Genomic DNA, 12,076 nt, shown 5'->3' on the forward strand with positions numbered 1-12,076 from the left:
TGGGGGAGATGGCGAAGCCACATCTACCAGAGCACAGGCTTTATAGCCTGATTTTCCAGCTCTTCATATGTCAGAGTTGTGAAAAACAAATGTCATTTTTCACTGTTCTGACTGATTCTAAGCTGAATAGCAAGGTTTTGTAACCCATGTTCATAATAATGGCTGAAGCCATACAGAACATGATGCTTATGACAGTTCTGCTCTGTCTGCAGGGGACAGTGAAGAGCTTAAATGAGAGCTTTTCTAATTATACCAGGAGCATTTTAAACACAAGGAAGTACTGTGTTAGGGATTCCGCTGAGACATGATTACAAAAGCCAGGTTGTGTTACCAAGTGTGGGTGACCATGGAAATGGGACAGCACTAAACAGCACACTGTACATTTCACTTTCACATTTTTAAAGTACCCATATTTACAGATTGCAGAATAGTTATTTGCCCTGAACAAAATGACTTTTTCCATGTGACCAGCCCATACTAGAAGTCAAAGTTCCAAGGTTTTGAAGCCCTGTCAAAGTCTTTTTTAAATCAAAATGATAGTTAAAAAAGAAATAGAACCTTTGGGTGTGGTAAGGAACCCTTTAATAGCTCAAGTAATGGATTCCTTCATGGTCGCCCTACTAGGTGCTTTCTTTTCTTTTTATAATAGCATTTTGCTTGAACCTGGCTGGAAGGATGAGATTTAATGAATATATTTTCATTTTTTTCTTTCAGGATCTTTATATTGATAGACCTTTACCCTACATTATCGGCTCTCAGCTGTTTATGGAACAAGAAGATGTTGGTCTTGGAGAGTTCTCTAGTGAAGGTGATCTGCTTAACCCATTTACTTCTACATTAGTTTTGAGCACAGCTACTGCATATAAGCCAGAAAGGCGGCACATTTGGTTAAAGGCTTGCTGTTGATGTCCACTGTGATTTGCAGGCCACTAGTTGAATCACTACAAGGCCTACTGAAACTTCCTCTAATTTCGATATCAGTGAATGGAGAACCATTACATTTGATGATAGTAACACCTATTACTTGCAATGCTTCGAAGCCGCAAAAGGGTGGAATGAAACCCTTTTAAAAATATGTTTTGTTACTATTAGTGTTGTTATTACTATAATACATTTCTTTCTTGATCAACAAATGATCATTCACAAGTATAACCAGCATCTTTATAGCACACCTTCTCTCTCAGATGGACATTTCAGAAATGTTACACAGGCTTTCTTCTTGACGCATTGTGTTCCTCTGGGTCACTCAACTGCTGCTTATGGGTTAATTCTTCAGGTCATTTATCATTGATGCCTGTAATTAAGTTTACACCTGTAAATGTTCCAATAAGTTGCTTCTGTCACTCACGCTAGACTCTTCAGCTTATTTACTGGCTGTCTGTCTTCAAGTGCATACTTCTGGGTTGTCTGTCCTGGGTTCACTCTATTGAGCATGTCTGCCTGTAACGAGTACATGCCTGGGGTGGAAAACAAATGCTGAAATTTCCCAGGTGCTGTTTTTTCTTGCTAACCAAGGGCTGATTGTGAGTTGTAAGGATTGGGCATTAGGCTATTTGTGACTTGGTGCATTTCCATTCCAAGTCTGTCTAGTTTCACGTGTTTGTAGACCTACACCCCCATCCGAGCTTTGGGGACTAGACTAGCTACAACCAGAATATGCCTATGGGTTGCTTCCTGGGCAATCCATAACGAGCATGTACTACCGTTATGGTTACTACCGTTATGGTTCTGTTTCTCCTGTGCATGGCTGTGGGTTACTTATCCATCATTCAATCATTTTCAATAGCTGCCTGTTGCCAGAGCATTTCTTAGATTTGCTCTGTTGTTTCTAGGTAGTGTGTAAAGCGCTTTTATAATGCCTGCGCTTAATCCAGCACATTTCTAGTAGTTGCTCTTTTCCCCTCTCATGTGGACTGCTCTGCTAATTTTCCTTGGCTGTCAGTGAGCCAGTACTGCATGTACTCTTCTGTGGCTCACAAAAGGACTGAATACAATATTTACCTTCACTGCCTTAATTATTGCTTTCCTATGGGTTGCTACTCTGGTGCTCAAATCCAACAAAGAGCAAGAACACTGCCCTCTCTTGGATGGTAGGCAAGTCTAAATACACAGCTATATATTACTTTTCCATATACTCAATCATAGTGATGTCGGGAGTACATTTCACTCTTCATTAAGCATGACCGAAGTGCTTTCAGCATAGATCACACACATAACCCATACCATTTGCACCAGAAGCAAAAAAGAAAGAAAAAACACGAAAACCGACTCTCTCTTTTAAAATGCAAAGCAGAGTGCTTTTCCCCAAGGGGAGCTGTATATTAGCAGGTCCCCGGAGTTGTAGGGAGGAAGGCGGATTCTCTGGGTTCTTACTGTGAGGGAGGGGATCCATCTGAGGGCGTCTCCTTGAATTCCGATGTGGTGGAGTCTTTTGATAAGGGTGTGGTGGGATACAGTGTTGAAAGCTGCTGAGAGGTCGAGGAGGATCATGGCCGCCGTTCCTCAACGGTCTAGGAGGGCTCTAATGTCATCCGTGGCAGCGATGCGGGCACTTTCGGTGCTGGGGTTGGTGCGGAATTCAGATTGGGAGATGTCCAAAAGGTTGTTGTTCTCCAGGTGCTCCATGAGTTGGTGGTTGATGGCTTTTTCAAGCACCTTGGCGGGTAAGGGGAGCAGGGAAATGGGTCACAGGTACTTGAGTTTGCTAGGGTTGGTGTTTTTTTTGTTTTACTTGCGCGTGTTTCCATTCGTCAGGTAAGGTGTCCATGGAACACAGTGGTGACTTCAGTTCCAGTCCTAACCTTCTGTGTCAGATCTGGAGCTTTTATCCTGAATTTGTTGGATTTTCTTGTGACTTTCAGATTTTTCAGTGTGCCAGGGAACAGTGTCCCCACCGAAAATCACAGGAATCAAGCCATGCTGCAACTGCTGATAGCTGATGTCGGATTTTCGGTCACAAATCTGCAAGAGGTCTGTCTTTTGTGCCTGGGCTCAGGACAGAACTGTGTTGTGTGATAAGTGCTCCTATTGGACCCAAAGACTATTTGAGACCCGGAGGTGATTCAATATGTCACTGAGCACAAGAAAAAGTTGCGGTCCTCGCTTAGATTCCACTCATGCACCAAGTCACTTGCCCGGAATTGGTCCCAGTGTCGCTTCTGCCACAGTTCCACTTCCCACTCTAAGTCTTCCAGTAAGTCGAAGTTCAACTGCAAACATAAAAAAGCAAAGCTGGAGTCAACGCCATCCTATCACTCCGACTTCAAGGAAAAGAGGAGGCACAAGGGTGTCATGATGTAAATCCTACTCTTTCAAGGCCACGGGTCACTGAGCCGATTCCTCAGCTGGTCCCAACACACACTGGATTCCTCAGGCTGTTGTCAACCCTGCAGCAGATCAAAGCTTTAACACCATCGCTGCTGATGGTTTTCCCCTCCTGTGCTGCTTTGTAAGCTTTCCCATTGTTCATGACGAGCTCAGCTCGTCATAAGCACAGCTCAACCGTGCCTCATGACGAGCTGAGCTCGTCATGAGCATCGAAGGGGTTAAAGGAGGCCATCTGGCAAATATCAAGTTTGCTGCCAGTTCCCTCTGCCGTGTTTTCAGGCCCCACTGAACAACAGCGTCTTTCGATCGGGTTATTGCTAGCAGGTCCACCCTATATGTAGTCTGTCGCCTTGGGACATGTTATCTGTGCCCTTACCGACTACTTCAGCCCAGCATTACACAATGGCTCTGGCCACTCTGATGCCTGAGGATGATCTGGCACGGATGCCTATGTCAGACCCACAACTGGCATCAGCCCAAGCTTGTGTTATGAAATTTCAAAAGCACTGCTGGTTGTCAGACAGCCTACACTATTGTGCCTCAGCTATCAGCAGAGGTTGTTTTAATGTTTCATACAAAACCATCTCCACACTTAGAACACTTTTCAAGGAAACAGTAAATTTATTCCTATGGAGAAAAATGAAGTTAATGGTTTGCAGGTAAGTACAAGTGTGTGGGAGTTGGTATTCTGGGGTTAGAACCAGGGTCCCCCCAGGTTCAAAGATGCACTCTCATAGCAGCCTCAGCGGCACTAGGGCGTGCCGGGTGCAGAGTGCTGCGGTCCAATGTTATCCGATAGGGGGCCTCAGGTTGGTGGCTGAGCAAAAGCAGCAGACCACAAGGTTGGGGGAGCAAAGCTCCGGGTGTTAGGCTCAGGGCAAAGGGTGATCCGAGTTACCACCCAAATTACACCAGCATCTAGTCCCTGCAGCTATAATCCGCCCCTGAGGTGAACACATTTGGGGGTGTGGGTCACCTTTTTTACCCAGAACCCACTATTTCTGCCCTCCTAAAGTTGGAAAAAATATAGTTTGGGTGTACAGATCAAGCTGCTCACCCTGGAAGTGTGGCCAGGCTTCCTGGAGAAGTACACCTTCTTCATACCTAATCTCCCACCTTGTCTGGGTACAAGCCTGCCTGGAGCAAGGAGGGGGCTGTGTCCGCCTTCGGGGGACAGCCCAGATGCAGATCTGAGGCGGTGCAGACTTTGAAGCTCCCACTTTGATGTTTCCCTTCACCAGCCTGCCTGAAGGGGAGGAGGTGTGATCTCCTTCCTGCTCAGGCCTTTGTTCCTAACTCCTGAGAGTGATCCAACTGCCTGGCAGATGGTGAGAATCCTGTCTTGGTTTCAACAGGCGTGGAAAAGCGAGGGCTGGTCAGCTAAAGCACAGTAAAGCTGGGGTAACTAGGTGGACAACCTCTAAGGTGCTACCTGGGTGCATGTCAGCCTTCCCTTGACACCAGATTTATGTCCCGGGAAAGAAGGCACATTGTTTGACACCAAACTGCATATTTAGGTGGCATCTTATTGGAGCTAACATCCCGGCTCCAAGTTCCATATTATTCTACTGACCACCTATCACTTATAGTGTACTTTAAGGGTAAGGACACAATAGAGACATGTAAGCTTGCACTTACATGTCTACTTTCTTAATATACTGCTCCGTACCTCCTGGGCACAAGGAGGCTTTCTCTAGGGGTGACTGACATATACCAAAAGCAGTGCATCTCGACTGTGCCCTCGCCATGTGGGGCACAGTCGAGTCCGAACTGAAGTTTTAGAGAAAGAGCACTGGCACTGTTGCCTGGTTAACAGGCTCCAGTGCACTGCCCGAGCCGAAAACCAGCATCTAGTAGTTCAAATGGGGGCAAAAAGTGGAGGAACTACTGCAAAATGACCTGTTTTATTACAATCAGAATCAACAGGGCCTAAGTCATTCTGGTGGCCAGGATGGTACCAAGAGAGCGTGATACCAAGAACTCCTGAACAATAGGAGCTGATCAGGCTGCCACTTTGGGAGGACTTCTTGTCTCAACAACAGAGTAGGGTCCTCCACCTGAATCTGGACACCTTACTCCACCATGTGTGGATATTGTGTGTTGGTAACTGACTGTGCCCAGTTTGCTGACTGAGGTCATCTGCCGTACTAAGTGCCCTTCCACAAAATCCACTTATGCCAGGCGCTTGAACAAATGTATGACCTTTTGCGGTGCACAAAATACAGACTAAGGGGTCGATTAGGATGGCGGACGGACAAAGTCCGTCCGCCATCCTGTCTGGGGAGGGTACCATCCGCCACAAGGGCGGAGGAACCGTGCCCCCAATTAGGATGCACCCACCACAGTGGCGGGGGCATCCCGCATTTTTAACATTGCGGCAGACGGTTCTTAAAGCACTGGCTGCCGCAATGCTAAAAAGGCATGCTGTGCGTTTCAAAGCACAGCATGACAGGCACCGCGCTGTGCCTGCCATGTTGTACTTGGAAACGCAGGGGGGTACCATAGGTACACCCAACCCCCCCTACACCCTGGGGGCCCGCAACGGGCCCCAAAAGCAAAGACCGTATGCCTTTCGGTGGCGGCATTGCCGCCACGGAAAGGCATACCCCACAGCCCACCCTAATATGGCTGGCGGTGCCTGATAGACACCGCCACCATATTAGAGCTTTACCGCCACGGTCGCAAGCCGACCGTGGCGGAAAAGCGGCGGACGGTCTTTCTGACCGCCGCGGTCCCCCCGCCATTGTAATATGGCGGGGGGAAATTGAGAGCGGACGGGCACGGATGGCGGACGGATCGCCACCGCCTGCATGGCGGTGGCGATCCGTCCACCATCCTAAACGACCCCTAATTACGGACCAATTACTGGTAAAGCTGTTGGATGTACTTTTATTTGTTTTGTCTTTCATCCAGCAAGACCTTGCAGTGGGCAGTGTAAATGGTTATTTGTCAGTCCTTTTGACCATTCTATGGGCCTCATTAGGATGGAGGATTTTCCTCATGCTCCGGGCCGGCGGAAGCCACTGCCGGCCCGGAGGATGCGGAAAATCCTCTGCGGACCCACCAAAGACCCACCGCCACATTAGGATGGCTGGTGGGTCCTGGTTTCCGTCCGCAGCTTTTCTGCTGCGGTTGGCTTACAACCGTGGCGGAAAAGCACTAATATGGTGACGGTGTCTCTCAGACTCCGTCAGCCAGATTAGGATGGGCTCTGAAACATGCTTTTCCGCGGCTGCTTTTCCGCTGTGGAAAAGCATGTGTAACTTCACTGCGGGGGCCCGTTGCCGGCCCCCTAGGTGAAGGGGGGGTGGGGGGTGCACATGGGGGGTACCTGTGGTACCCCCTTGCATTTTTATGCAGAAACCGGCAGGCACTGTGCGGTGCCTGCCACTTTCTACATACAAATGCAATGCATGCATTTTTAACATTGCTGCGGGTGCAGCTTGAAGCCGCACCCGCCGCAATGTTAAAAATAGAGGATGTGACCGCCAGGGTGGCGGTCACATCCTAATTGCACAGGAGGGAACTCCGCAGCCCATGCGGAAGTTCCCTCCTACTCTATGGTGGCGGACGGACTCAGGTCCGTCCGCCATCATAATGTACCCCTATGTTTGCTGGACCAGCTGTCCATGTTTAAATCACCTGTTATGATAAGATTTATTAAAGGTTTGAAACATTTCCTCTCAAGCTCTTTGTAAAGTCACCTTGGAACCTTACCTTTTCTAACTTTGAAGACTGTCTTCCTCACTGCCATTACGTTAGCTTGTTGTGTGAGTGAACTATAGACACTCAGTGCAACCGTCCTACAACACTGTTTTATCTGTCAAATTGATGCTGACATATCAGACGACCTTCCTACCTAAAGTGGTTACCTGCTTCTATGATGGGCAATCCATCATTCTACAAGTGTTCTTTGTTCCCCCTCACCTCTCGGAATAGATGGAGGGACCCTAAACGCACTATAACGTTTTACATATGTTGTACCAAGGATCAAGTGGGCAATCAACTTTGCGATGTTCTTCAAGTATAGAAACGGAAAATGTTCAAAATAGGACGTTGTCGTGATGCATAGTCATGTGCAGTAAGATCTGCTCTCCACTGGCCAAAAACCAAGGTCAGAGAGCCTATTCTACTTGAGCCATGGCTGCCACCACTTCGCAGCTGCGACGGGTGCCTGGTATTGCGATGTGGGCATTGGTTTATATGTTCACAAAACACTACTGCCTTGATAGCCGGGTAGGGTGGGAAGGGCACTACACTTGTGTGGTTCTGCAACGCTTTTTGGTCTAAGTACACTACACAAATCATTCACCTTTGCGGGGGGGGGGTACTGCTTTGGCATCTGTCCTAAGGTGAGGAATCTACATTTAGTAGTATCCATCAGAAGAACAAAGTACCTTCAGTAAACTTCTTTCTGGTGGATACTTGAACTAACCATAGATTCATCGGCACACTGTATCCAACAATTGTTCACACACTGCATCCGAGGGCTCTGAAAAGAAAAACACAAGGAATTAACATTAGTGTGCAGGCGTGGCGATTATATGTGGCTCTTCTTGTCATTTGCCAGGCCAGTTTGGAGCTAGCCCAGAGTTGAATCACTCCACCTAGCAGTGTGTGCAAGCACTGCCTAAAAAATCTCCACATCCAGACTGACATGGGAAATATTCTAAGGCGAGGAACCTGCAAAGAGTATCCACCAGAAAGCGCGCTGCCAAAAGTAAATACGTTTTCTGGTCCCCAGTATACAAATGTGGTTGCTTCTTTGCGCTAAATGTGCCACCTTTAACAGCGAGGTGATATATTCATGTTTAACTCATTCGTTTTGTTTTATTTATAACAGAAGGCTCAATAGACAGTGATCGTGCCAGTGATGTTGACAGTGAAGATGTGAAGGAAGAGCGGGTAAGTAGACAGTGTGAGCTATTTTGCAATTATTGTATGTTCTTGAAAACATATTATCCAAATCCTTCTGACTAACAGTGTATTGTTTTGCTTAATGTTTTCTGAGCAATGATGCAAGTTATCCCTCCAGCATAATCCTGGCTCCCTGATACCTGCTCACTTTTCTTCATTTGGGAGGAACAAATACAAACATAGCACATCACTGTCCTTCTTTCGCAAGTTGGGGTGTTCCCAGGTCCATGAGCTTCCCCCTCTCTTTGCTGAGCTCCTTCGTACGCCACATATCACAGATTTCAATCTGTGTTGAGCCCTTGAAGAGAGGCAGGTTAGGGGTCGGAGGAGCAGTTTTATAAATATAACAAGACTTTATAGAAACTTGTCTGTACCTTTTGCAGCTTGCACACCTGTGCTTGATTTGATTTCATCCAGACCTCTTACAAATTGTTTGTACCAGTGGACATGCATCTCTGCTAGAAAGATGCAGACGGGGAGGCGGGTTGAGGCAGGCGCAGGCGGGCAATTTCCCCTTCTTGAAGAGGCCGTACTTGGCTGTTGGCTGTTGATTTGCATATAGCTGGTTCGTGTCTAAGGTGACATAGTGGGTAAAAAAACGAGGGATTGGATTGTGAACCAGAGTGATTATTGGTGGCTGAAGTTAATGTGATGCAATCCACCCGTCATTTTTTGTCGTCTTCAGTGCAAAAGCTATGCCCAGACGTGGGTCCTATTCTTACTGTGCCACAGGACTCGCGCTGCAATGCTCAACTAGACAGAGTGGTGTGGGGTTGTTTGTGTTCCCAGTCGAGGGGACCTGTCCAGAAGTAAAGGCTAAACTGTTCTAATTGTCGCAGAAGCAAGAATAATTTGGCTGCTTCCTCTCTGAGGTGGCATGGTGGGCAAAAAAGATTGGATTTTGGCCCAGAGTAATTACCATTGGCTGTGATTAATTCAAGCAGTCCACCCATCATTTTTTCATTTTTCCTCGGCATGGCTCTCGCCTTGCCCTGCATGTTACACAGTGTGCAGGTCACTGTGTTCGTAGCCCGTGCTATGAACTGGACTGTGCAGATGCTTATAAGCCATGCTTGCAGCTGATCAGGAGGTGTGTGTAGTGGCCACATTTAATCCTTGAGACAGCATGCTCAATGCCATGAATCTCCGGCCTCACTAGCATCGCCAGTTGGGCAGCGGTCATGAAGCCGTGATGGTCAAGACCCATTATTCTTCACAGCCCCGCAAGAGCAGCTCAGTTGGACTTCCCACCCTGCTGCAAGTGTCGCTGGCTGCACGTTATTTATAGCTGATGTACGGACTTTTACATTATTATTGTTTCACTTTAGCACTGTGTGGTCTTTATTAGAATCAGTGAATTACACCACCTTTAGCCTTGCGGACTTTATCAATGACTAAGGAAGGAAATTCAGGTATCTTGTGCCTGTTACATACACATTTATTGTTCTAGACGGAACAACATTATGGTCTATTAAACCTTGTACAAGAGAGATTTTGTACAATGCTTATCATTAACTGAATTATATCATGGGCTCTACAATGTGATGATCAAAGAAATGGTGGCACAGTGAAGAAAAGTAATTGCCAGGGGTAAGACTGTTTACTAGAACTTGGAAGCAGAGATTGAAACCAGCTTTCCTCATTGCACATTGTGCACACTGGGATTGTATTCTTTCTCCCTTCTGTCTTGATGACGATTTTATAAGTGACCCAAGAGCCACATCAGTTGTCTTATATCTCCTATACATCTCTTTCTGTTGTTGATAGAGTAATGTTAGTGTTTATGAAGCCATATAAAAGAGAGGTTCCTACACAGTGCATATCTTAAACTGAATTCTTTCAAGGTGCTGTCAGATTTGATGATCATGGCAAAGCAGGCACAGTGAAGAAAAGTAATTGCACATAACCCCACAACTTGGTTAAGCTGGGATTGAAACCACAAATGCTTCTGACAGGCCTGTGAATCTGCATATTTACCTTCCACACCCCGTCTCCAAGGATTTTTTATTGTTTGAATGCAGTTGGTAAGTAGTTATCTGTTCTAGATGGCATCAGAGCCTACAGAAGTCGAAACTCTTGCACTAGATGAGCATGTTGCTGTTGCGACCACTGTACTACAGCCAAAACACGAGGCACTGTCTAGGCCGTACACCTTATCCTCCACTCCTGGCCTGTTTTTTACTGCCTATCAATGAAACTTCTAACAGTACAACGCATTAGTGGTTCTATCTGAATTTTTTAGTCCGCCGTTTTTTGGGCTCCTGTGAGCTTGCCAACAGATCCATGGGTTGTCTCTTCGCCCTCATTATGGTGATGGGATTTCCTTTGGGCCTAAACCTTACTGTAAAGTAAAACCACTTCTTCAGTGTGACCATGGCATCTGCAACCTTTCTGACCGCATTTTGGAAGAGGCTGGGTTTGACGTTCCGAAAACCATAGAAGGGACCTCGAGACTGAAGTCCCACTGCAACGCGAAGGAAAAACTTCAAGCAGTGACATTGCTCGAGAGACCCTGTGGTATTCCAGAGACCTTGTTTTGATTCTAAAACTGTTAGATTACAGATTTTTAAAATAACTACATGTATCTCAATGGGGATATCCCAAAAATCTGGCATGGATCCGGCCCTTCAGGACCGGTTTGGAAACCCCTGGATTAGAGGGTCCAAGCACAGGAGAATAGCCCACAGGTCATAGACGCAGTAATCTACTCTCATCCTTTCCTGTGAGCCTGTACCTGTGAATTCCTTCTACATATTGCTTTGAATGTCTTTCCTATAGGACCATAGTTGCACTGTATGTTCCTTGCACCTATTCCTTTTGCATCATATTGCATATTTAGTTCATTAAAGTCCTTTTTAGTTTTATAAATAAAAACATTGGAGTGGGAATTTTTATTTGTAAAAGCTATTGTTTTGATTGTAGTGTTCTGAATCTTAAACCCCACACCACCTACTTCTGAAGCCATTTGCTGATTGCCTGCTATCATGGGAGTCAGTTGTTCAAGGAGTGTACTTGATTCTCAATGGTAAAATGATTCAGACCACAAGGTTGAGGCCCAGAAACCCCTGAACAGGTTCTGAGAGTTACTTGTTTACATTTTATTCTTTATCATGGAGATACCCGATTTCAGCGGCATAACTGAGATCAAGAATTTATTCGGATACTTTTTAGATATATAGTTACTAGCTGCCTGTCCCGACGTTGTCCGGGTATGAATTGCTGCTGGCCAGTATTATATTGCTTTGTAGGATTTCGTTTTTATAGCATTTCTTATCTGTGACAGGCCTGTGAAATGCTCCGATTCACAGTGCACTGCTGATGCACTTAAGAGTGTGCGTTCAGTAGTGTGTGAACTCTGGTTTCCCTGCTTTATTTTTCCTTGCAATATTATATAGCGCGATCTCGACAACATGGCATGAGCACAATTTACATTACAGAAGAACACATTCATTTGTGGTAGGCATGGGCAGACAAAGCAATTTGCCTGGAATCACAGGATGTTGAGCTGATGAGATTCGAACGTAGCTCCCCAGCGCTAAAGTTCGCAATTCTAGAACTTGTGGCAGGAGGTGTGTCTAAAAGTGTATGTCTGTGCTGGCCATCAATGAGAGAGACCTGTGCATTTTTCAAATGTGTGGTGAAAAAATATGAGTATGTTGCTGCAGATGTGGGCCGCCATGCCACCAATTTTTTTTTTTTTAATGTTTTTTTAAATGTCTTGTATAGCGCAAGAATCGACCCCGTGCGGGGTATCTCCGCGCTTTTGCTCGCAAGGTGGCCATGGAAAGGTGTTACAGATAAGTTGTGGTTATGGGCTGATAGTTAGTTATTT

At 46.1% G+C, this 12,076-nt stretch overlaps 1 protein-coding gene across 3 annotated transcripts in view; it reads left to right on the plus strand.

The window, feature by feature from the left end:
- The window catches only part of LOC147711647 (WASH complex subunit 2-like), a 735,247-nt gene that overhangs the window by 91,442 nt on the left and 631,729 nt on the right, over positions 1-12,076 (plus strand). For all 3 annotated transcript variants that reach the window (XM_086922303.1, XM_086922305.1, XM_086922304.1), the window contains exons 5-6: positions 715-808; positions 8,171-8,232. In XM_086922303.1, the coding sequence (XP_086778429.1) occupies positions 715-808; positions 8,171-8,232 (156 nt within the window). The remainder of the gene's footprint in view (positions 1-714; positions 809-8,170; positions 8,233-12,076) is intronic.

The sequence above is a fragment of the Lissotriton vulgaris genome, chromosome 5 (genome assembly GCF_964263255.1).
Source record: "Lissotriton vulgaris chromosome 5, aLisVul1.2, whole genome shotgun sequence".
NCBI lineage: Eukaryota > Metazoa > Chordata > Amphibia > Caudata > Salamandridae > Lissotriton > Lissotriton vulgaris.